A 26,446-nucleotide genomic window follows, 5' to 3' on the forward strand; every position below is an offset into this window, starting at 1 on the left:
TACTGAATCTGCAGCTTGTCCAGAAACACTAACAGACATGGAACAGGTTTTGTCCAAGAAAGATACTCCTGGTTGCTATGCTTTATTAATGGAAGAGTTTACAGAGCTCATCCCTAATAGATCTCTTGTGGTTTTCAAATCCAGTTGTTAGATGTTTATCTCATGACAAATGTACTTTTTTGTTTTATTGCTGATTAAATAAAGAGTTATCGGTCTACTTGTAGCATAGGAAAGAGGTAGTAAGATGTTACAAATCCTGATAGGCAGTTGCATCCCTTGTTACTTGTACTAAAAATTCTGACCAAACTCAGAGCAACCAGAGGCAGCTGCCTTTCTCCCTAGCATCTATCATTTCTCCTTATTGTAGGTCAGATTAATACTTGAGAAGAAGTTTTGCCTCCCACTCAGTCTTATTTTAGTTTGTGGTTAAAGAAAAAAGAGGTAGGCTCTGTAAATCAAAAGTTGAAGGAAGAGTAGTTTCATTTGTTCCACCAAACATTGTCCTACCATTTTTTCCCATCACCAATACTGGAAATTACCTACATGGGCTGTTTTGGGGAGGTGCTTTTCTTTCTCTTCAGTGTTTTTCCCTCTTCACTGTTATCTGAAAGCCAACCTCTCATGTAAAGGTTTATAGTCCTGTTTATGTGGAAAGTGTTTCATTAATGAGAAACTTTCTCTAACAGCTATTTTAAATGTATCCAAGTCACATCATTTAATGCCCTCTGAAAATAAGAAATGGAATACTTCTAGCTTTAATTCAAACTGTACTGGAAATAAACTCTATAATTAACCTGTTCTATACCCGAGTGCCTGTGGTTGTAAATATGAAGTGACAGAGAAGGAAATTTGTTCATATTGCGATCGCTCACTCTTTCCTTGCTTTGTAGGTTTAACGTATCATGAAGTGCTCTAAGTGAAAGTTTCTTTCTTTGGCAATATAGAACCTTCCAGTGTTTTTCTGTGTTTAAATTTAGAAGGACGATTGTACTTGTGCCGATTTCATCGATGGGTTAAAACTTCTTCCTTATGGGTCTTTACTGCCACCTCGTGGCCGTAGATATACATATCTTGATTTAGAATAAAGCTGAAATGAAAATTGATATGATAAAAAGTAGTTGTTTTTCTTCCCCTCCATTTTGCTACAACATTCCAGAACTTTTAGCAATCAGTAGCTGATCTTCAGAAAAGGCTTTTAGCAACAGCTGCAGTATTTGCATCCTGACATGGGCTGGAAAAAGGAATATAAATTATGGTGGTTCTGTAAACACCTTACACTTTGATACTCTACTGTGACTTCAGCCATTGTCATTGTGCACTCTCCCTTGCAAATGCATATTCTCTTATAATATAATATTTATATATTATAATATACATATACATATAATATACATTTATATCTTATAAGACATAATAAACTGAAGAAGTGGTATATGTTACAAGCTGTTTCATAAGAAGCATGTATTACTACTTACGCTTTCTATTTGAGGTAGTTTTCAATATCTGTGCTTACAACAGTAAGATAATGCATTCTGCTGTCAGGTGACTATAAATTCCAGCTTTTTCGCTCATGACTGCTTTGCTGAAATTATTGTCTTGTGTAACTACTGGAGAAGCGTTATGTTTTATTTTTGAGCGAGGTTGTTGTGTAGTTTTTCAGGTTCATGAGTCGTCAGGAAACATCTGTTTTGCAAATTGGCAAGTTGCTACCTGTTGTGTTGGTTCTGTGTTCTGCATGTTCAATTGGAAGGAAAAAAAATCACAGGGCCTTCATCTGGCCCATAGTTACCTCCAGAGAACCAAATGCAAATAGTTAACGCTGATGCAATAAGCACATGAAAAAATATTGTTTGGTGAACTTTGAGTAGTTCGGTTCTGCAAACAGATTTCCATTAACTCATAATTCCATAGTTAATTTTATATTCCATTTATATCCTTGACAACGGTGTGAAGGCAATAAAAGGAACAAATAATTGTTCTGGTACATCTCTGGTGGAATGGATTATCGTAATGGAGGAAATACAGCATTTGGTTCTGAATTAAGTTTGAAAAGCAGTCTGTGTGAGCAGTTCCACTAATGAATTTAAATGGGTTTTTCAAACATGGATTTTTATTTTTTTTTAACCTCATATAGAGGTCTAATTTCTACAGATTCCATTTTGCAGGCAGTCTTTCTTTCAAACAGAGAAAGTGTTGTGGTTTGAGGGATTTTCTTCGATATTTAAGCCATATGATATATTATTATATAATCATTTTTATGAGTGTTAAAAAGAGAAATTGAAGTGCCAAATAAATTAGCAGTGAACATTTTTCAAGATAGCTTGGTGTTTGCCTACAGGAGTCTATTTTTGCTGGTTATCTTAACCACTGAAATTTGGAATTGCTGTAGAACCTTTGGAAGTTATTTTTTGTTTCATGAAGAAGGAATAAATATTGACTATGTGCCGTAACTGAAATGATTACCAATCTTTGCATTTACTTAGATGGAATTTTACTGTTTGTGTTTTTATTACGACTGTTAAGTCAGGATTTTGGTTTCTTCTTTTTAGGAATCTGTTACTTAAAGCATCTTGTGTCTTTGAAAGATAATTGTGCTGAAGGACTGAAGCGATGAAGTTTATTAAATGTCATTTTCGGACTAAAGCTCATTTTTGCTAATTAAAGCTTACGCGGTGTTTAAAGAATTTATCCACAAATTGAGTTGTTCCAGAGCACGTTTTCAAAACGTTGATTCTACTTACAGGAATAAAATATTGAATGTTAGAATTGCCAAATTAAGTACTTCACTTGAATGTGAAATAAATGGATTAAGAAATGTTTTCAGCTTTCCTTTCCCTTTATGACTCTGTAGTTTGCTTAGAACTATGGTATGCTAATAGCTCTTTTGCTTTTTCAACTTTGATTTTAACTAAATAATGTTAAAATAGTGCACCTGTTGGCTAAACTAAAACCAGCAGCCTTAAAGGTTGGCCTTTTAACAATTTGCAGAAACATCAAGAGCTATACATGGCATTATAATGCTTTTCTTTTCAAGTTTTTGCTTTAAAATAGCATCAAGAATGACTGCCAAAGTATAAATCATATCTGACAGTTACCGCTGAAGGCACCTGATTGATTTATAAACAGAAAATAAATTTGAACAGGAATAGACTTCCTCATTTTCCTTTGCTAATGATGAAAGCCTATATATTTAAAAATTGTGCTTGCTAGATTTTCATTAAACTATTTGTGGTACTGCTGTGTGTTAATCATGTTGATTACAAAAGCAAAACATTGTCGTCACTTGGAAGACTTTCTGCTTTTTGTGAGGGTAAAAAATGTTTATATCTTATGGGGATGGAGATTGCTTCTTGTTTCCTTGATATGGAAAAGATGCTCAGTAACAGGGCATCTAATGCTATTTTTCCTTGCGTTTTGTCTCTATTTTAAATTTGAGTTTTAGAAAATCTAAATATTTTAGAATAGTGTGCATGCATAGCTGTGGTGAAAATGCAAATTGACTGGGGAAGCTTTGGATCTACAACAGTTTGAATGCTTGTTTTTATTTTTTCCTTAACAATTGAATGTAATCTCATAATGTTTTTCGTTTTCAGGTTCTTTTGTCCCCCTCCATGTGTGTATCTTATGGGCAGTGGATGGAAGAAAAAAAAAGAGCAAATGGAACGGGATGGTTGCACTGAGCAAGAGTCACAACCTTGCGCCTTCATTGGAATAGGAAACAGCGACCAAGAAATGCAGCAGCTGAACTTGGAAGGAAAGGTAGAAGTGTAATAATGCATTAAGATTACCACAAAGGATGCTATAACTACACGATGCCTTTCAGGGCCTGCACTGGCTTATTGAAACTTCAGTTATTCTGTAGCAGATACTCCATGAGTCGTTTAAAAAAAGAAAAAAGAAAAAAAAAGCCTCAAATATACACAGGACAATGGGAGTCAATGGATGTGGTTCATGGAATTACAGCATGGTACTAATGTTTCATCTGTAAGGTCTTGACGTATTTCTGTTAGGTTATTTGGTAGGCCTTAGTGGTTAACTGAAGTAATGTGTCTCACTGGTTTGTGCAAATGGATAATATTAAGGAAGCATCTGAACAACATCTGCTGCTGAAGTCGTCTTTAAGTTCCTTTGCATAAAAATACATTTTAAGTGCCACTTTATACGTGTAGTACAGTTTTGGTACAGTAATATAAATTCCTACCAGATTTTTTTAGCATATTTTTGGTGACTGAAACAATTGGAATAAGTCTGGGAAGATGTAAGTGCTCATTTTAACTGTTTCTCTAATTATGCAGTATTATATAGCTGATCACTACAATTTGATTTGTAGCAACATCTCCTTAGAAATGTTTCATGTGATACTGTATGGTTTTTTTTTGTTTTTTTGTTTGTTCCCCCCCCTCCAAATATACAATAGAATCCATCCAAATTCTGTATCTTGTCTACTCTTCATGTTGCTGCCATGGAAGGTGATGTCACCAATCAAAGTCACCAAAGATTATATTATTTGGTTTTGAACAGATTCTTTAAATGGTTCTGAAAACTGACTTGTTACTTCCATGAGCAATTACTAGCTGAGGGATTTTTGACAAAATACATGCCGCGTGTGCCTTATAACTTAAGCACATGGCTTCACAGAATCCTACTACAGTTTGTATGGCTTAAAGATTTTTAGTGTAACTTCTCAGAAACGTGTTGGTTATACCAAGGTGGATGCTGCTTTTTTATTATAGAATCATAACATCACAAGGTTGGAAAGGACCTAGAAGATCATCCAGTCCAACCATCCTCCCATTACCTTGCTACCACAAGCCACTAAACTGTATCTCGTTGCTCCATATCCAGACACCCCTTGAACACTGCCAAGGCGAATCCACCATCACAATGGCTGACCTGGGCAGCCATTCCAGTGCCTGACCACTCTCAGAGAGAGGAAGTTCTTTTTTGTGTCTAGTCTAAACCACTTCTGTGGTTTACAGGACTCGGGTCCTGTTTGTTGCCTGGGAGAAGAGGCCAAGCCCCTCCTCATCACAGCCTCCCTTCAGGAAGTTGTAGAGTGCAATGAGGTCTCCCCTGAGCTTCCTCCAGGCTAAACAATCCCAGCTTCCTGAGCCGTTTCTCATAAGCCTTGTGCTCCAGACTCATCACCAGTTTTGTTGCCCTTCTCTGGACACGTTCCAGGGCCTTTCAATGTCTTGTAGTAAGGAGCCCAAAACTGAACACAATACTAGATGTGCAGCCTCACCAGTGTTGGGTCCAGGGGGATGATTACCTCTCTGCTCCTGCTGGTCACACTTTTTTTTACACATTTCTTGTGCTGAGCTAATTTGAAAAAAGAAACAATATGTTTTTACCCACAGAATTATTGCACTGCCAAAACGTTATACATATCAGATTCAGACAAGAGAAAGCACTTCATGCTATCAGTAAAAATGTTCTATGGCAATAGTGATGACATCGGTGTGTTCCTCAGCAAACGAATCAAAGTCATCTCCAAGCCTTCTAAAAAGAAGCAGTCACTGAAAAATGCAGACTGTAAGTATTTTACGGTTCTTTTCTTAATGTTTAGTAATTTTATCTCCTTTTTATTTTTAATACACTCTGAGATTATTACAATATAAAGTATTAAGTTTTCATTTTTAAATTTAGAATTATACACAGCAATGTATTTAATAATGGTCCAGTATTGACTATGCTTTCTAGTTTTATGCAGTCACAGTTATTTAGTAAATACAAAAGATCCACCCAAAACTTTTATCCTGGGGAGTAAATCCTTGTAAGCAAATGTGTAAAGAATGCTCTGTCTCAGCTTTCTAAGCTGTTGAATCCCTTAAGCTGCCTTGATCTGGTGCTTAGGATGTTTTGATCAGTAGTGAATAGATAACTTTCAGATTGTGGTAAGAGTAGCGCCATGTTTCCCAGACTGTACCTCACAGCCACCTTCTTTCTGTCTCATGCCATTTTTGTTTTTATTTTTATATGTTTTGCACGGTCACTTTTATAGTTGGTTAAGAAATCTGTATGATGATATTTCACCCAGATTTATCTGCTTACCCCGTTTTTAACTGAAGATATCTCTGGTGCTATTGGGAGCATTTTTATTTTTTCTCCGAAGTTTTTGCCTGCATTCCATTGGAGCACCTCAAGAGATGCCGTTATTTTTTTTGTTTGTTTTTCTCTCTTCACTAGTGCTTTAAAGGGCTCTTCCATCTGTGTTGGGCTGGAACCCATTCACCTATGGAATGTGGATCTCGGGGCTGCTAGCATGCCACATGAATAAAGGCGGTCAGTTGCTGTGCAGATTACCCCCGTGGGCTCAGAGTATGCACTGTTGACTTCGTATTCAGACAGATATTTTTGATGGACAGTGAATATGAACTAAGCATTTTTCAGTAGTAAATATTAACAGTAGAAGAAACGTGCCTGTTTTGATGACAAAATGATAGTGGCTGATTTTATATTTTTTTTTTAGGGGAGCAGACTTAGCCTTTTGCCCTCTTGAGTCATAAGAAAGTTCATATCTGAGAAACCTTAAATGGCATGGTTACAATTTTATGTATTAGACTGTTTTCAATTGGTTGTGATTTGTAAGAAGGTTTTCTTTATCCTTTAAACGCAGTGACTACTGAGAGTAGTCTTCAGTATTTCTCAAGGGTAAGCTAATGCTTCTGTTCAAATAATCAGTTATTTGAAAGCTGTGAATGGAGAATTTCAGCTGGCAATCACTGGCCTATTTGGCCAAGTGGCAAAATTCAGTGAACTAGCATGCCCTTGGAGAACAGCCTTTATATGTTTCCCACTTACAGTTTTGTCACTATTTTTGGTCTGTCACAATTATAAGTATCATATGATCCAAACAGTAATTGAGATTTATTTCTTGATTTCCAATATTCATCGGCTTATTTTATTGTATTTGTGACTTCTTACTTTTCTTTGTAATAATAACAAAGTAATTTTATAATCTGAAGTCTGTATGTATTCCTTGCAGTATGTATTGCATCAGGGACAAAAGTGGCACTATTTAATAGACTTCGATCCCAAACAGTTAGCACCAGATATTTGCACGTAGAAGGCGGTAATTTCCATGCCAGTTCACAACAGTGGGGAGCATTTTACATTCATCTCTGTAAGTAAAAATGAAGGAATATGTATATTTTAACTTCCCTCCCTCCATCCTCACAAAAAAGTCCTGTGTTTTTCTTCCTTATTAATTGCCCAAGCACAGATTTGTTTTGTTACTGAGCATATAATTGATGTAGTAGTGTGGTATTAGGTGTTCCTCATACCGAGAAAAGCACTTATTTAAACAAATAATGTGGAACTTCATTTTTCATGCAGTGGATGATGATGAATCGGAAGGAGAAGAATTCACAGTAAGAGATGGCTACATTCATTATGGGCAGACTGTCAAACTTGTATGCTCCGTTACTGGCATGGCACTCCCAAGACTGGTAACATTTAATTTCTCCACTGTTATAGTTAACTTGTATATGGCTGCTTAGTATAATTGCACTATTTACAATCTTGGCTTTTTACCTTTCCTTTTAGTGACACACATTTTATATGAAAATGACATTCATTTCAGTAAAAGCATATTTTTATCTTTATGTCTTAAGATTAATGCTACAAGAAAACTAAGCACAAGGAACTTTTCAAAATTCAGACCTACCAAAGTAGTTTAATCTGCAGGCTGTCATTAAAGAAAAATAGGTCTATTTTAAAAACATCAATTTAGATTCCTCTGTAGCAAAATACTTTATTCATTATACAATATCAATACTTAAAAGCTTTGTGACCAGTAGGACAATTTCATTTGTTGACTTCAGCCTAGATTTAAAAGTATTCTGATGGAATCTAAATCTAAGAAATCTAAGCTAAGAAATCTTTGAGCGCAATGGCTGCTGCTTCTGCTCATATTGCATAACAGGAAATATTAAACTTCTCTGAGGTAAAAACTCCACTATTGAGGTAAAACTCCACTATTCCAACATATTTCCACTGCCTGTAAGGCAGTAAGTTAATTTTTAAAAACAAAACAATACTCTGAATTAAGTCAGCGTATATTTTTGGTGCTGAACAGTCAGTTTGTCAGTAGCAATTGTTATTTTCAGTTGGTCATTAAATATTACTTATAGGTAACTGTTAAGATAACCTGGGATTGTTGTATTTGCAATATCATGCTTAAGGCTATCTCAGTACGTTTAGAGCAGCTCCTTATTTTTCTGTTAGTTTGGTTCAGCAGACAGTCTGCAATAGAATGTAATGGATACTATCAATGTTGGAAGCATGTGCTTCTGTAGATGGCTACTAATAATTGACCTACTGTTCTTTCATATCAAGAAACAAACCAAAAGTAGGTTTTGCTGAAGCCCAGACTTTTTTTTTCCCTATTGGAAAAGGGAAAAAGGTGAAATATATACATACAGCATTTTGAAGGAGTAGTACTGATTGTAACTGGAATATTGTGTTCTTGATGCAAAATTATTGGGAATTGTGAATCTAATGTTATTAAAACAGGAGTCTTGGAAACTTGAGAATTGATGTTTAGCTTCCTGTACTTAACAATACATACGTAATCTTCAGTGTAATCTTCAATGTAAAAAAGTGCAGAAGTTGCCCTAAATGTGTATACGACTTTCATTCACAGATAATTCGAAAAGTAGATAAGCAAACAGCATTATTGGATGCAGATGATCCGGTATCGCAGCTCCATAAATGTGCATTTTACCTTAAAGACACTGAGAGAATGTATTTGTGCCTTTCCCAGGAGAGAATAATCCAATTTCAAGTGAGTTGTTCCAACTTATTTTGATAGATGAAAAGCATGGCTGCAGACTTTTCCCAAATATTTACAAATATGTATGAATGCCAGTTTTGTGGTTGGTTTTGAATGAGAACGTTTCTTTTGAAAAATCAGCAGAGTTCATTGTACTTTTTCATGATGTACTTAGCAGTGTTGAATCGTCTTGCTCTTGGCTAAGCGTAGATAGTAGAGTAGAGCCACAGGAATTTGATTTGTCAGTAAAGAATGTACTCATCTGTCTTCAACTATTTTTCTCCAGCAGGTGGAGAAAGCTATTATCCCCAGTGAGCTACTTTAATGGGAATCAACCCCAAGGAATAGCTGCCTAAAAAAATAATAGTAGCTTTCGTTTTGCTTTGACATCTCATCATATGCTAGCAGGCTGCTTTAGTCTCATGTGTCTTAGTGCGCTTTTAGCAGACTTCTACTGCGGTAATTCCAGACAGAATAGCAAGAGTGGTAATCAGATTTAATTCCAACTGGGCATTGCAACATCTCTTTAAAAATCCAGGGCTGCTCAAATAGTACAGGGTATAGAGAGACAATAATGTATTTCAGGAAGGCCAACAAACTTGGTAAAGTCTCAGAAATTTCTTACAGCAGTTCAGAGGAAGAAAGGTAGAAGCTGGGAAGTAGAAAGCTAGCATTTTAAAATATTTCCCTGAATTTAAGGGAGGGGGCAGGAAAGATTAGGACAGAAATCACCTGAGACTTTACCAAATGTGATAGAGGGAAGAATGCGAGAAGCTTTGTTCATATTTCAGCAAACATTCATGACCTAGGGGTCAGAAGTGGACAAGGTCTGTTGTTTTTCCACTAGTGTATAGCAGAGGTATCTATCAATGTATTTTTCTCATAAAGCAGAATGGGTTTTTGCCAGGAAGAAAAGGAAGCAATGAAACAGGAACTGCAGTATCTCAGAATCAGCCTTGCTGTTTGTTTGATCTTTTTCAAACTACTTTGTGGAAAGGGCTGAATGAACTAGGAACTCCTGCTGCTTTGACAGCTGCTGGAAATACCCATGGAACTGCAGGGACATACTTTCACTCAACAACACTCTTCGGTTTACGTAATAATTGCAGAGCTAAGCCTGAAAAGAGATCTGAACTTTCCACATGGGAGAGTGAAAGGATACCCCACTTTTCTGAGTTTTTATTCTACATGTTGAATACTGTCTGTTAAAGTGCATGTTAGACTGTCATTGCTTTTTGGTAACTGGAATCATGACAAAATATAAAGTATTTCTGCTAGTCAGGAAATACATCATGTTTTATCTGTTTCTTTCCTTGGACCAGAAGACCAAGACTGGGGAAGAAAGCACGTGTGCTATCTTTCACTGATGAATATTGACTGCTGAATCTAGTTTCTGAAGTAGGAGTCTAGCCAGTCTGTGCTCACTTTGCAGAAGAAAAGCCATTTTTTAATGAGTGAAAAACCACAGTTCTTTCATGAGTGAATGAAAACAGACAATGTAAAAAGTTGGTCTCTTTCTGGATTTTCAGTCCCCTTCTAAATACTGGAAGGTCACAATGAGGTTTGTGATTCTGTGAGGTCTCCCCTGAGACTTTTATTCTTCAGGCTAAACAAGCCCAGTTCCCTCAACCTTTCTTGGTAGGAGCAGTGCTCAGCCCTCTGATCATCTTTGTGGCCCTCCTCTGGACCTGCTCCGACAGCTCTGCATCTTGATGGGGGGACAGGCCTGGATGCACTGCTCCAATTCACTGCACTTGTGTTTTGATAGTATCCACATTTCTTGTAGTAAGGGATGTTAAGGTCTGCATCCCTGACTCTGTCTTCATTCTGTTGATGTAGCTCTCAGGGCTGTCCGAATTAAGTTCTGTGGCATTTTCTTTCCACTTTGAGTCAGGTGTTTAGCAGAACTGATGGTTCTAGTCAAGGATCTTGTAGGTTCTAGTCAAGGATCTTGTACAGGCTCATTCACTTCTGATATGTGTTTTTGTTTGTTAGGAGTTAAACTGTCTGCCTGTTCATGTCAATGGGAAAATGTCCTTTGTTGAAAGAGTATACAACAGTTTCACATTTGAAGTTGGGCTAGTAGTGTATAAGTGTCACATGCTTCTAATAAAAATATCAGTTGGGTCTTGAGCTGGGAAAGGTCAGCAGTTACTGTCCTCACTGCATATCTGTCTTGCAAGTTATTTTCAGTGGTTTTTAATCTGATCATATCAGGATAAAGAGTCTGTCTGAATTCAGCTTTGATCCTGACTTCATTTCAACTGGGCAGTTTGTGTTAGATTTGTGAAGTTTACTTCCCTCTCAGAAGAGCATTAGATAATGTGACTGGATGGTTGTACATCAAGATGCCCCTAAAATTTTATGTAAGCGGGCAGAATTTAGCTATGAGTAGTTTTCTAGTCTGTTTTTTTTCTATGATTAACCTATGCACAGTTTCCTTATTGACTGCAAAATAATGGAATTGCTCAAAGAGGGCTTGTGCTGCCATGAAGAAACAGTACACAAGGATGTAAAGCAGTAATGGTACGTGATTTACAAAAAGATAGCAAAAGTTTCTAGCTTATTTGCAGGGTTTTCATTTCAGCTTCTCCCATGTCTTTGCGCAAACATTGGAATATTAGCTTGTTTTCTTTCATCTTTTTGTAGATAAAGAACAAATTTCAAATAAGTAAATCTTGGTGCTTGGCTGGTTATAATTCATAAAATAAAAAATAATCAGAGCATTTTGTTGGAGGTGAAAGATGGAGAAACATGTCATGAAAATAGTAGATACTGTTACTGACTGAGCTGCTTTTTAGCTCTGTGACTGTCAAACAGTTCTACGGAACAGACTTAAAACTTGCTTTCTTTTTAAGGCCACTCCATGCCCAAAAGAACCAAATAAAGAAATGATTAATGATGGAGCTTCTTGGACAATCATTAGCACAGATAAAGCAGAGTACACATTTTATGAGGGGATGGGACCGGTCCATGCTCCAGTGACACCTGTGCCTGTTGTAGAAAGTCTTCAAGTAAGTGACGTATTTACTTGTTTCACAAAAGATTGTTCTTTTTACATTTAAATTTTATATTACTTTAGTGAACTACTTGAGGCAAAGATTCCTACCAGCTTTACATAAGATAATTACGTTGCAATAATTTTTCTCAGCTACATTTCAGAATGTGTATCTATCACATGAATGCTATTAATATTGATCACAAGAATAATGATAATATTGTTCTGTAAATTAAGAATGTTATTTTTTTAAGATACTATGGTGGTGATACCTTTAGGACTTTTACTTCTCTTTTGGTTATTTAGAAAACTGCTTTACCTCTTGAAACGGCCATTTACATATCAAACAGTACCAGGCCGAAACTGTGTTAAGAAAATGAGCTATCTGCTGTTCAAAAATGTGAAGCTCTCTTAGTGTTCTCTGGAAGATGTTGTTCTCTGTTTGGTAGTATCTTTTTGAGTTTATGTTTTTACAGTTCACTTGTGTAGGTCTGTTTATTTCATCCCACTGATATCGGTAGCATTGTTCACAGTTCATGTGTGCACTACAAAGAATTTTTTAGGGTATTTTTGTTCTTAATTAATGTGTGGTTGTTTGTTTTTTTTTTTTGTGTGGGTTTTCTTCTTTTATACTCATCCCTTCATCCAGTTGAATGGTGGCGGGGATGTAGCAATGTTGGAACTTACAGGACAGAATTTCACTCCAAATTTACGAGTCTGGTTTGGGGATGTGGAAGCCGAAACCATGTACAGGTATGGTGTTTCCTACTACTTTTATGGGGGTTACATTTTAAGGGATGTTTGGTGTAGCGTATGCTCGTTCTTTAAGCTTGAGTTTTTGTTTACTAAGTTGGCTCTCCTGTTTTTCAGGTGTGCAGAGAGCATGCTATGTGTTGTTCCAGATATTTCCGCATTTCGAGAGGGTTGGAGGTGGGTCCGTCAACCCGTCCAAGTTCCAGTAACTTTGGTCCGTAACGATGGCATAATTTACTCCACCAGCCTTACCTTTACTTACACACCGGAACCAGGGCCACGACCACACTGCAGTGCTGCTGGAGCAATCCTCAGAGCCAACTCAAGCCTCATGGCTTCCAGTGAAACAAATGCAAACAGCGAGGGAAGTTACACAAGTGTCAGCACAAATCCAACCAACGTCACATCATCTACAGCAACTGTAGTTTCCTAACTACCGTTGTTTGTTTGGACTTTAACTGACTTTTAAGTGCTACGTTCAAGAGAACTGAACAATTTTTGTGGTTTCATGGGAAAACACCTTTCCATTTTAGGTGATATTGTTTTGAACCTGGTTACCTGCAAGTGCTAATCTTAAATATAGAAGCCACAATAAAAAAAAAGAAAAGAAAAACAAACAAAAAAAACATCCAAAACATAAGAACTTTATTGAAAATCTATTTTTCAGCTGTTTTTTTTTTTTAATGGGCAAGAAATAAAAATGTGGCTGGGATACATGTTGAGCAAACTAGAAAACATGAACACAACATAGTTTTTATGGACCAAGGAACTTGTATAAGCTTTAGTATAAAAGGTACATTTTCACCATACCTTTTTTGTATCACAACATATAGTACACTTTTGTTACCAAATAGTTTATATTTTTTTTTTCTCTGAGCTTTTGCTCTGAAGTATATTCAGGTTCCAAGCCTGACCATGCTTGTATAATCTAATTACCATACTCTTCCAGTTTTAAAAAAAAAAAAAGTATATATATTTTTGGTCTGTGGCTGGAACTGTTCTTTTTTTAAACTGAAGTCTTGTGACTTTTTATGAACTGAAATTGTTTTTATTTCAGCAAGTAGAACCTTGTAAAGGCCAGCGTATTTTTTTTAAGATTATATGAAGTCTGTGCAAAAGCTTTAAAAAATGCCTCTGCCTTGCCTGCAATACATGCAATGTATGTTAACTTTAGTGCTCTGTTTTCAGTCATTGTTAATAGTTATTTCTGTTTTCCTTTTTTTTTTTTTTTTTAAATATATATTTATAGTGATAATTCATGAGGTTCTAACATTACATGAGTTTCGTTTTGAGGTGACGTCTCAAGCAGTCATGTTAATGATTGTTCATGTCACAGGCATACGTTGGTGTTTTTGAAGGGTTGTTACTGGGTTACTCTCCCTCTTCCTTTCGCAGTCATATTGCATCTGAAAATGTTTCAGAATCTGTTCAGGTTTTTCTGTTCTTGTACATAATTTGTATTAAGTGTAAGTTAAATGTTTTATTTCGAAAGTGGAATGTTCCCGATAACTTCATTTGGCAGCATGTCTTCTGTCTTGTTGGCATGTAACTAAAATATCACGAGAAGTATATGCTACAAATGAGATTGGTAGGTGATGCCCTTCATGGCTAGGAGTCACAAAAAGCATGTTTTTCTTCATACTGCTCAGTAAATTAGGCCAGACTTTAAGTGTAACACTTGTGTTGAGAACGTGCTTTTCATTGTGAAGTGATCATACCATAATAACTAAAGTAAATTTTATTACTTAGGAATGGGCAAATAGAAAATCATAAAAGCACTATGAAGATGTCAACTCCTCCCATCCTTATTTCCTATGGGTTTCTCTTTCCCTGCCAACAGCTTGTGCAACATTCAAGTCTTCTCTCCATCATAAATTTAAGGCTCATTTGCACTTTGACTTTGTTGGTCGTTGTGTTTGTTTTTCATTTTGATTTTGCTGTGTTTTAGCTCTCCTTGTGGACCTGCCTGCTTCATCTGTAATTGAAAATATATCCCACTAGTTCTTAGTCACAGAACTAGACATAGAATCGTAGGACAAGTTCTGATAGCGTGATCTTGAAAAGCCAAATTATGAATCTTATGGTGTGTTCAGCCTTTTTTATTCCCTGAAGCATGAGCCACAACTGCTGTGTAAATGTGAACCTGTGGCTTCCTACGCTGCATTGCTTTCTAGCTTACCTGTTGACCATTTTCATAGGGTTTTTATTTCTGACCACTTACTCCAGTTCCAACACCCACCAACATTTTAAAGCATTTTCACTGCACCATATTTTGTGTACTCTGACGCTCCATTTTACGTGTTTGTTATAGTGCTCCACTGTACATGTGAGAACAATGTGGTTAAAAGAGGAAATCGGTTATAAAACATATTTAGCTAATAGTTTAAATCAGTGCCACTGTCCTTCTGAAATGTGCTTGTATCCTACCACAGGCCTTCATATTTGATCTGCTGTATTATGAAACAGACTCCCATGACACAGTCACAATGCTGGTCCTTAGCACTAGTGGATACTGCCTCACCTCATCTCTGTTTCAGTGACCAAGGGCAGAATTCATTGTGGCCTTATCTCTGTTTTAAACTGTTTACTGGCATTTACTTGCAGATCTGTTTACTTGTGTATATGCTATAAAACTTCATGTTAGTCTTGTTGTGGCAGGAATCATTTCACAGTGTTTTTGTTTGAAGCACATAAGTATCTCACAGTACTGTTTAATTCAGAAGCAACAGATTTTCGTCGCTAATTAGACTGAGAATTGGAGAGGTGTATATATATATATCAAGTTTAGGAGGATATTGAAGAACAAACCATGATATACACATAATAGGCAAACCGTAACAAGTCTTTTGTCCTTCAAAGGATACTTCAAATAGCGTTTCAGAACTTGACACCTGCTTTTATACTCATTATTTTAAAATTTTTACATGTAAATGCAATACTTTTTTATATTGTTTATTTGCAATAATTTTTGCCCAATAGATATGATATTCCTTGACTTGTAAAGAACCTAACGACCTAGCCTTATTTCTGCTGTTCTACACACTACAGCCGTTTGGGTGAAAAACAGATTACTAAGTTGTGCTTACAAGACCATTTAAAACGCCGTTTTACCTTTGGGCTTGTGGCGCCATTTTTGCCAGTAGTTACTTTGTAATACAGAAATGGTCTTCCAAGTCCTTACTGTGGTTCAGATGTCCCCTTGTTCAGTTATATTATCTTCCTGAACTTTTTCCTGCGGGGTGTTACTGTTACATTTATTGGCCTTGTGAGCTGTTAACCAATTTTCATGATATTTACAATATCTCAACATTTTGATACAACTACTTTTAGAATGTTTCAGTATGAAACAATTATAATTGTTCCAGTCTAGCTGTTAAGTCTGCTGTTAATTCTGTATGCATAGAAACTGAGTCTGTGTTCAGAATGTTGTTGTGGTTCCAACTGTAGGATGAAAAAGCAAACTGTGTGCTCAGATTTAGCTCTGCCTTTTCTTGTTTTCTTTTGTTTGGAACTGCATTTCAGAATTCAACACTAGCATAGTCTTTAATAACCTGCTGCTGATGTTTTCCTTTCCTAATTATTTGCCCCGAGGGCATCCCACAATTGTGTTAGTCATTGTATTCTCTACTTCTTTTCATTGCACAGACTTGTAAGATCAGAATGGTTACCTGAAAAGACATGAACTCAAGTTGTTAATCTGTGGATTCCCATATACGAAATATTAATGCCAAGTGAAACAAAATATCTATTGGAAGTAAACTACCCACTTGTAGATTAAATGACTCCATAGGGGTGTCCATCCTGAAACTAGATGCTCTTCAATTATTAACCATGTTATTTACTTTATTTCAAAAGCAGCTGTGTTTATGAGTACTGAACAAATGTGTATACTTGCCTGTGCCAGACTTTTGACTTTGTTTTCCAGCACTGTACTGTGGGATTGAGTGGCAGCTTTGTTAGAAGAAGTATATTAGGGTTTCTACTTAACCCTTTTAAGACTGAACAGTTTCTTTCCTTTAGAGGCTATAAAGGAGCGGTTCTAACTTTGTGAATGTTCTATGTTCAGCATTTGCATTTGCCCCATATGGAGGTGCTACGCTAATGTCATTTAAAAAAATAATAATCCTGTAGCATGTATATACATTCAGTCTTAAAAGGGTTATTTTTACAAACTGTGCACCTGTAAAGTTTCTTAGCAATAAGGTAGAAAAAATGAGCAAGTTTTTACCATAATTTTGTAGATTGAACTGCTCAGTTCCATATTTCATCAAGAAAAAGAAAAAACAAAACCCTGCAATATGGGCAGTTTTGAGGATTAAATAAAAGTGAAATGTAAACCACGTAAGTGTTTTTTGTCAAGTGTACTGTGTGTGTATATGTGCATATAGTATCAGGCTGCAATTTTTTCTACAAGGCTAAAAGTGAAATGCCGTGTTACTATTGATGCGACAAACCCAACTGAACATCTGTATGATGATTCCGTCAAAGCAGTTATGATTGATCACCTGTTGAACCTTTGCCACGTTTTTGTGGGCTTATTTTTCTTCTTCATCTTAACTAAGGAGTGTGTTTGTTTTGGGGTTTCTTGTTGCAAATGAACAGTGAGGTCATCCGTGGAACCAGAACGGCGCAAAAGAAGAACAAGCCCAGGAGTGGAAAAGTCATCAGTAGTTGTGAGGCTATGCACACTGGACTCCACTTAAACGGGATATGGAATGTCCACCCAAAAAGCTGGCTTCCAAATCTGAGTCTGTTTCGTTATGGCTTTGTATCATTGCTGGAGTTAGATAAGAAACTGTTTTGTTTTTGTTTTCTTTTTCTTTTCCCAATAATGTAACAAAACGAAAGTTCACTTTTTTTATATTATTTATTAAATAAGAAAAAAAGAACTGTGTTTAACTGTTTAACTTTAGCCACTGTATTATTACATTTAGCATTGACCTGATTTATTTTCATCCTTTTCATACCTGAAGACTAATCAGCTTCTAATCACAATGGAGAGTTTAACGGAGAGTTTAAAGAAAAGTTTCCAGGACTTACAAAGAGAAGGGAAATGGACACAGCAGCAAAAGAACTTGGAGTGTCAGAAAGGTACCACAGAAGAGCTGCCAGTGTGGGACAAAGCTTGCTTAATTGTAAGACTAGAGCGGGCTGTGAAGTGGTTGTTAAGATGTAGGGAGAAGCAAGAAAGGGAGAATTTTGATGACTTAAACAGATTCTTTTGTCTATTAAGAAATATTACAGGTGTATTTTTGAAATCTATACAAAGCTACATGCAATTCTTTGCTATCAGATAGCCAGGAATTCAGCACTGATAAAACTTCTGCTGTTTGAAACAGGGACAGTATGGTCAGGTTATGCCTCAGAACTGTTTTAGAGACACTTGCAGTCTGTTTCTGGAATGATAAGCTGACTTTTCTGGAAGAGAAAAGAAATGAGAGCTTTTCTGAGGCTTTGGTGGGAAAAAATGGTCACTTACTGAGCGCTGTTGTTGGGCGTAGTTGGAAGAAGTAGGATTGTGTTCCTCTTGGATGGAGAAATATAGATTTAAAAAGCAGTTAGAAGAGGAATGTCAGACTAGGACTAAAGGAAGGGATTCACTGGGAGGCTTACATAGAATATCTGTTCTTTCAGCCCTGGGGCTGGGTTACTGAGCAGTTTGCTCTTGGCAGTGCCCTGTGCAGTCAGTGTGCCCGCAAGGAGTATTTATTTCTGATGAGCTCGTGCTTCTGGGTTGTAGCATAAGAAGCTACTGAGTGTATAACTTACTTTAGAATGTTTGTGCTGACATTAAGCGTGCAATTCATTCTGTGTGATAAAAAGAAGTCTTGATTCTCTGTATAAGAAAACTGTGCTGTCTGAAGAAGCGGTGATACCGTGTTATGAATCTGACATTGTGACTTCACAGTTGTACTCGAAGAATCGTAACAGCTGTGCTATGGAGAGAAGCACAGACGTGTACAGCCTGTGTTTTCTGCATGGAAATTGTCTTTTAATACCTGTTGGCCCACAAAGATGTAATTTATCCTTAAAACATGTGCTTAATTCTGTTTAGACCCCCGAGGTTAGTTTATTTATTGGATTAAGAGAGCTTGTTGTAACTTTGATATTGATATAATTGTATCTGTTCAGAGCTCATCCAGCCAAGGTATCTCTGCTGTGAAACGGCATGTGCTAAAACAATGCAGGGAGCCCCACTGGCATGCTTATGGCAAACCTGCCAGCAAAGGGCTTCAGACCTGGTTTTGGTCCCTGTTCAAGGTAAATTTGTGTGGTACTTTGTGCGTGTGTCGTTGCAGAGTTTGGATCCCTGTACTTTCTTGTCTTGCAGAAGTGTGCCCGTGCAGCACCGTGTAGGTAGACACAGATCCCAAAAGACAAAAGGTTTGTTAACTTCCACTCTTTCCTTTAACCCCCAGTAATTCATTTCTATACTTAAACCGTCTCTTCTGGTATTTCTACTTTCCCAGTTTGTTCTTAGCTGTGTGTGCTTCAAGTTCCATTGCAGCTCTTGTTGCCAGCAATCTGGCTTTGTGGAAGCTGGGAGAGGGCAGACAGGGCTCACTATGGCTGAATTTAGTGCTGCCTCATAGAAAGTAATTGGAAATTGCAAGAACCATCTGAGAGATATTCAGGAGTACTTGTTTAATTGCACTCCTTTTGGTTCTAACAATGTGTTTCTATGGTTTGTCTTTGAAAGAGAGAGTTTTCAATAAGGGCCTTTCACAGTTGAACCTAATTCCGTGGGATCTCTTTGCAAGAGTGAGAAAGTGAACTGTGATCCAGTACAGCATCACAGTCCAGCAGCCTGCTGTAATACCAAGCAGGATGTTGTACAAAACCATCAAAAAGAAACAAATATGAAATCTTGAGAAAGGATTAAACCCGGTATTGCCAAAGGAAGCAGTTAGCACAAAGTTGTCAGTGAAGGAGGATGTTGGTTCATTTTTGCCAAGTGAAAACGTCTGAAGTCTGTGCAAGTGGCCACGAATTGCAACGTTTTGAGCCAATTGGGTTATTTCTGAAGGGCTCGATGTGGGCTGGCTTTCATGTAGGCGTGTGCAAGTGCTCTGAGCATCCTTGTGCCACTCCATCCCTCTCTTTGCAGTGTGCTCGGGTTTGAGGGGCTGTCTGTTGTTTGGGATCTGCCAAAGGGATGAGCTCTGTCAGCTCACCAGTTTTGCACATTCAGATGTTTTTGACTCAATTCTTGACAAGCTGTTTTAGCTTGGAGAATTAATAGACGTATAAATCAAGTGACACGGTCCAGGAAAATGCTCTTCTTTTTGTTTAGCATGCAGGTAATGCTGATAAAGATGATTCTTTTTTGTTATTTTGAAGGGAAAAGTCCAGTTAGGTGAGTGTTTAAGCTTTCTAATACATGTGGCCTATGAGAGTCAGAGCTTGAGGTTATACACTTTGATAAAGATCTACTTGTGCACAGATTTTTTTACCTGTTAGCTGAGAGTAAATGATACAGAACAGGAGCTACCCCTATAAATGTGTTAAATCAGAAAACAAGAATATCCTTCTCTCACAGGAAGTTAGGCTGGCAATGCAGTAGATGAGGTGAAGTTCGCACCTGTATGTGATCATCTCCGCAGCAAGAAGGAGATTTCATGCAGCCAAAACCTGTGTGGTGGAAATTCTCTTTGCAGCTGGTTCCTCCAGAGGACGTGTCTGAGATGCGGGTAGCGCTTTGCCATTCGTTTATTGGGATTTTAGTAGTTTGTGAGCCTGTTCTCCCTTGTGTTACTGTTGAACTTCTTTCTTTCCTTGCCCTTTTTGTCCTGCTGTAGCAGGCACAGTCTTTGCAGCTGGTCTTATTAGAGTGAACACCAACTGCATTGATGTTTATCTTGTTACTTTCAATTAATGAATCATTTATGTATCTATGACAATGTCCCTTTTTAAAAGTGAAGTGTTCTCAAAGTATGAAAAATTCAGTGCAAATCAGACACTTTCCATTAGCCTGCAGAAAATTCATGATCCCGATGCAATGATAGCCTGAAGTGAAGGACATTTGTCTGGGTCTCAGGCGGGAGCTGAAACAGTGAGTTCAGACCTCCAGTTAAACCTAAGTAGCACCAAATCATTGCATCAGGTGGAAGGAAAGAGGTAACAGCAGGTGGGAATACTGGATTTTAAGCCAGGTTGATGGAAATTTCAGGGCAGACAACTGAGTCATGTAAGAGCTGCAGCCGTTCCAGTCTGAGTGATACCTCTTATATGGGCAGCGACTGTCCTTTGGCTTTTCTGCACTGACCGATGATGATCTTGGCTCAAAATGAGGAATGATGGGACGTGAAACCCTTCTGCCAAACGTTAGTGAAGGAGTCGCTGTGATGGGTGGAACTTATGAAACCAGTCTGAGATCTAATAGTGAAAAATGGAGCAAGTTAAAATAGTTTAATAGACAGATTATAATGAAAATAAGTATAATAAGCTGTTGGACTCGAGCAGAACTGACAACCTCATTCTCCGGCCACTCATTCATTGTCAGGGGTAAACAGCCAAGATCAGGTATAAAATACCAAGTGATGTACAAGGTAGTTATTGGGGGAACTCAGATCCAGGGTGAGATCATCTTGAGCTTATCTGATTTTAACCAATGTAATGCGTTTTACTGGGTCCCATACAGAAGGTAAAAGGATGTGGAATGGGGTTGGAAAAGAAGAAAGTCTGATTGAGATTCTTGCTATGAATGTAAAGGTGGACACAAACCTGACTCCTGTATCACATTGAAGTACAGTAATTGTTGCGGTAGCGTTTCATCATGTGTATCCCTGCTCTTTTCCAGTTCATAGGCACTGGTAAAGCCTCGGATCAGTGAGGCTGTAAATCCCCTCTTCCAGGTAACCCTCCAGTGGGAGTTTCTGGAATGGTAAGAACTGAGGTTTGAATCCTTTTTCTGAAGCAGGATCACGTGGAACTAAAACCAAATTCTCTCTCTTCTGAAACCACAAATTCCGTCTTGGACTGGATACATTTCTTCATGCAAAGAAGGTTCGCAGTCATTGGTTCGTTTCCTTCAAAGTCTTTTTAATTAGGTATTTTAATAGGAGGTTGTTGATAAACTTTCCTTTCACTTACCAGTTGAACTGTAGTGTTCTAGGAGTGGATTACAGCCCTGCACTGGAGAAGCATGAATGACTTGGCATTAAGGAACCATCATCTGCAGTGCTTTCAGCCCACAGTAATGATCTGGAGACAGAAATGCTTAAGAGTGGATTTGTGCATGAGGGAAGCTGGGCTGCTGCACTCAAACCAGCCAGGTGGGAGACTTCAGTTTCTGCAGCTTCCCAAGCCCCATCCCCTTTGTAAATGAGCTGATGGTCAACAGTCCCTGCTGGAAGTGCTTTAGCAGGATTCTGGGCTGATGCATCTCTGACCAGTGGGAGCAAACAGCTGAAAATCAATAGAAATGCTGAGGGGAAAGCAAGCTTTGCTTTATTCTGGCATCCCTACCTGGACAAAGCTCTCATTGACAACAGAACATACAGAACAAGCAGAACTGGATGGGATCCCAGGGCCAGGTCTGGAGCAGAACTGGCTCTTGGAGCATGCAAGGTTTCCAAGCAGTCAGTGGCACCTCAGGTGTTCTGCACTTCTACTTGGAATCTTTCTTGCAAGGTCTGTCCCTTTTTGAGGTTCACCGAAGCACAACAGGAGATATTGCTTTGGTCTTCTGGAAATAGGCAAAATTGCTGGCAACAATTTGTTGTGAGCGAGCTGCGTGTGAGAGCACTGGCTGTGTTGTACTGCACGGGGACAAGGGAAATAGCCAAACCCAGAGGCTGGCTATAGGAGGGAAAGGAGGTTTGTGTTAACACTGAGAAGTGAGGCAAAGGGACTGCAAGCCACATAGGAACTGTAACAGGTTAAAAAATAAATGGAAAGGGTTTCTAAGCAAGCAGGTGAAGAAACGTAACGTTTACCAGTCCTGTCCCTTTTCAAAGCCCTTCCAACCGCTATCTAAGATAATGGTCACACAGGTGGAGGGATCCCACAGCCACAGAGAGGCACTCAGAGCACAGATGTGTTCCTCTGAGAGGACCAAGGACAACGGCAGCAGATAACAGCTCCTGGCTCCAAAGCAGCGCCTGAAGTTGCGCAGATGGCTGCGCTTGGGCTCCCAGGCAGATGGGGATAACATCAAACTTCCTCGGTTTGTTTTATGGAGCGCTAGATTAGGAAACATTACTCAGACTGAATTTGGAGGGAGGGCAGATGCGACGTGAATCAGTTATAAAATTGCATTTTGGTAAGTTTATATTAATTTAAAGCCGTGCTGCTCTGGGTGGAGTTAGCAGAGTAATTTAATGTACAAGGCACTGTGGTCTAACCAAATCTCCGTCTGCAAATTGCTATTAGTGAGGTCAACTGGTGGGAAGGGGGCATGCAGTGGGCTGTTGGCGAACACAAGCACTCAGCTCTGCGTGAAAGGGATGGAGCAAAAATTGCTGAAGATGGGGCAGGGCTTTGCTTTCTGGGAGTGTAGGATTCTAATGCTCACGGTGCTGGGTTAATGGTTGGCCTCAGTGATCTTTGGGTCTGTACTTCTGAGTCTGTCTAGACTAGAGCAGAGCAGTTCCATACCGTGCAGTTCAGACTCCTCGAATGAAGGAACACGCAGCACCCAGCTGCCTTTTCTCACCCACAGCATGGCTGCGGCAGCTCAGAACCAACAAGTGGTGTCTCACATTGCCCTCTCTTCCTTTGTGTAATTGCAGTTCATCTGTTTATTGCCACCTGCTTTACAAGGCTGAAATTCTCATCGTTCACACCCAGTTTCTCTCACAGCCCTGGACCCACTTTTTGCAGCTGCAGGAACATCAACTCTCAGCTTTGCCTTCATTCACTGCCTCTCTGAATATCCACGGCTCCCATCGGTCCCTTCCCAATCTCACAGAGGCCATACAGCACAAAGCCGCAGCCCTGTGGCTTTCTATTTCTCTTTCCATACTGGACCTGGAGCCCCGTCTCCCTCAGCTCAGTGCGCAGCAGAGAAGTCTGTCTCTGCTTCAATAAATATTTGACAAACTGATGCAGCAGGAAAGTTACGTTGAATGTCAGTAAACATCTGATGTCTTGTGGAAAAACCTCTCAGTAAAAACTGTAAGAACATTCACTATGCAAAAAGCAAGGGAATGAATACAGAAGAGCTGGGAAAAAGAAAAAAAAAAGCTTAAAAAATAGCAGGGAACGCAGAGCTCTGCCTCGCAGTCTCCCCTGGACTGTATTGTTTTGCTTCATCTGGTTGACACTATTTAAACAGGTTCTTTATTTAATAAACACAAGGGCACTGAGATATGTTTTCTGGATCCTTTTCCTACAACTGCAACCTCAGCGTGGCCAGAGTTTAGGTGCTAGCAGAGCTTTCTTCTAACAAATCCAGCATGAAGGCCCTGCTTTATAGCTAAGAACTTGCTTCTGCTTTCCTTCTATGTCCCTTCAGCCCTGACCATGACCCTGCAGGGCTGTGCCCACTGCAGGCTCCTCACACTGCAGCAGCCTTCCAAAGTGAGGGACCAGAGGTGTGCTGAGTTGGGCATAGCATGTGTGAAACCTGGAGGGGATGCTGGTAGGAGATCACTGTCCTTGTGTTCTGCTTTAACGACTGAGTTTTGAGTCAGGTTCAGAGCAAAGAAACAGCTCTAGTCACTGCCCATCTCCCTTCTGCTCAGCAGTGAAGTGCTGGAAGAGGTCAGGTATGGAAAATTCCCATGGTGGGCTTGTAAGCTGCTCAGAAGCTCGTTGTATTCTTGGCTGCACTGGGCATGGTATTGCCTGCAGCTCATGAGGGGTGATTCTCCCCCCCCCTGCTCAGAACTGGAGAGGCTGCACCATGAGTGTGTGTGGAGGGGATCAGGTGGGTGTTAGGAAAGGGTTCACCAGAGGGTGGTAGGCATGGCACAGAGCTGCTGGAGTTCAAGAGGCATCAGGACGATACTATCAGACGTGTGGTTTGATTTCTGGATAGTCTCGTGTGAAGCCGGTAGCTGGAGTCAATGATCCTTGTTGGGTCCCTTCCAACTCAGGATATTCTGCAATGCTACGCGCTGCCTGAAGGAGGGGAGGTCCAGGGAGACCCAGTCAGTGTCTGTAAATGCCTGAAGGAAGAGTGCAGAGAGCACAGGGACAGGACAAGCAGCACTGGGTGCAAACTGGGACGCAGTAGGTTTGCATTGCTGTGCTGTGCAGGTGCTGGCACAGGCTGCCCAGGGGCTGTGGAGTCTCCTCCTTGGAGACGTTCAGAAGACATGTGGGTGAGGGCCTGGGCATCCTGCTTTGGTGTCCCTGCTGGAGCAGGGGTAGGACCACGGGGACCCAGAGGCCCGTTCCACCTCAGCTACGCTGTGGTTCTGTGTCTGCAGGAGCAAACACGGCATTCCCAGCAGCAGAGCAGTTCTCCCCCGAATACTGTGAGCTCCCAGATGACAGTAAGCCCTGTGGCTTCAGCTCAGGGTGTCGTCCTTCTCTTGGAGGTGAACTGGGTAAGAAATAAAATAATCAGCTGCTGAAATAGGAGGAAATCTATTAAAATTAAATAGCATCCTGCAGCGGATGGTTCCTCCCTGGTGCTTAATACCTGCTGGTGGTAATGAAGGCATTCTCTCATCTTGCAGTACAGCAGATAGCCAGCATCTTGCTGGCTTGGAATGAGTGCCTTAGTTACACAACTGGGAGTGACACCAAAGAAAACTCTTTGTGCCGTAATTATCTCTGAAGATGCAGATAATAACTCCAAGCAAAGACAGTTTGCCATTAGACAAAGCAGAAGCATTACCTTTCAAGAATGTTTCCTTTGCATTTTTCTTCCTTGTTAGGCTGCCTCGGATTACCTACCAAGCATTGCAGGAGGAAAGAGAAAAACCTAGTACCAGAAATGGGAGTTTGTTAGACCTCTTAGACAGAAATTCTGGCATATTTAGGCACACACTAATGTGACGTGGAGGCTGCTGGTGAGAGAAAAGCCAAGGAGTGGCTGTGCTGGAGGTGTGTAACAGAAATGAATAACGCACAAAGCAAAACGGAGAGGAAAACGGGGGTCAGAGGGTGATCAGGTTGTTGTCCTATAGGCACGTGAGGGGTGTGAGATTCCATTGATCTATGTCACATGAGACTGCAATAAAAAGATGATGGACTCCCCTTCATATAATCCTTGCTCGGAACCAGCAATTTTAATCATTCTTTCTTCTGAGAACAGACAACTTTCACCATTAGGAATCTTACATGTAGCTCACCATCCACTCAATTCAGGCTGATAAAAAAGTCCTGAGAAGTGGAAGAGGAAACAAGTACCTCCTTCCAGTCTTACTCCATATATACTTTGATCTGTACAGAGAATCATCAGATGTTACCCGGGAGAAATGGATATCTGAGAAGAGGGGGTGCGATCCTTCATCTGTTTGTCTGCTCCTGCCTGAAATCTGCTCCAAGCTGTAGGAGGGCTGAGATCAGTCAGCATTCAAAGGAGACAACGTGTGAGCACAAGCAGGTTTGTGCAGCTGTGGGACCACTGGGAATGGGCAGGAGGTAGGGAGAAAGAAGGAGAGAAAAGTTTGAGATTTATGGGCATTTCACATCTGAAATGTGTTGTTTGACTCCTCTGCTGTGTGTCTGCTACATCTAGGAAGTAGCTCGCCTTTGTTAGCCCTGCTGCAGGTTGTCAGAGTAGACTTATAGGATGGGATTTCACCCTAAATGCCTGTAAACAAGTGATGTTCAAATGAGGCAACTTTAGGTTCCCTTTAGTCTGTTACCAACCTGTTCTGCTCATACTTATTTGCTGAACACAAATTTCCCCTGAGAGCAGTATCAGAATTAAAGGTGTTTGTAGGACTCCTTGGCTCTACTGAGGGGAAGGCACCACAGTAAAGCAGGGAACTTTCCACTGAGATGCACAAGCATTGCAG

General features: G+C 39.4%; 1 protein-coding gene across 2 annotated transcripts in view; it reads left to right on the forward strand.

Moving 5' to 3' along the window:
* The window catches only part of RBPJ (recombination signal binding protein for immunoglobulin kappa J region), a 91,500-nt gene extending 74,620 nt beyond the window's left edge, over positions 1-16,880 (forward strand). The window contains exons 4-11 of one of the 2 annotated variants that reach the window (XM_072336314.1): positions 3,594-3,759; positions 5,361-5,535; positions 6,989-7,126; positions 7,339-7,451; positions 8,648-8,788; positions 11,635-11,790; positions 12,424-12,527; positions 12,645-13,117. In XM_072336314.1, coding sequence (XP_072192415.1) covers positions 3,594-3,759; positions 5,361-5,535; positions 6,989-7,126; positions 7,339-7,451; positions 8,648-8,788; positions 11,635-11,790; positions 12,424-12,527; positions 12,645-12,960 — 1,309 coding nt within the window. In that variant the 3' untranslated portion in view covers positions 12,961-13,117. Of the gene's footprint in view, positions 1-3,593; positions 3,760-5,360; positions 5,536-6,988; positions 7,127-7,338; positions 7,452-8,647; positions 8,789-11,634; positions 11,791-12,423; positions 12,528-12,644 lie in introns of both variants that reach the window. The other variant, XM_072336313.1, reaches the window with a different exon arrangement.
* Positions 16,881-26,446: the final 9,566 nt, after the last annotated feature.

Source organism: Excalfactoria chinensis, chromosome 4 (genome assembly GCF_039878825.1).
Source record: "Excalfactoria chinensis isolate bCotChi1 chromosome 4, bCotChi1.hap2, whole genome shotgun sequence".
NCBI lineage: Eukaryota > Metazoa > Chordata > Aves > Galliformes > Phasianidae > Excalfactoria > Excalfactoria chinensis.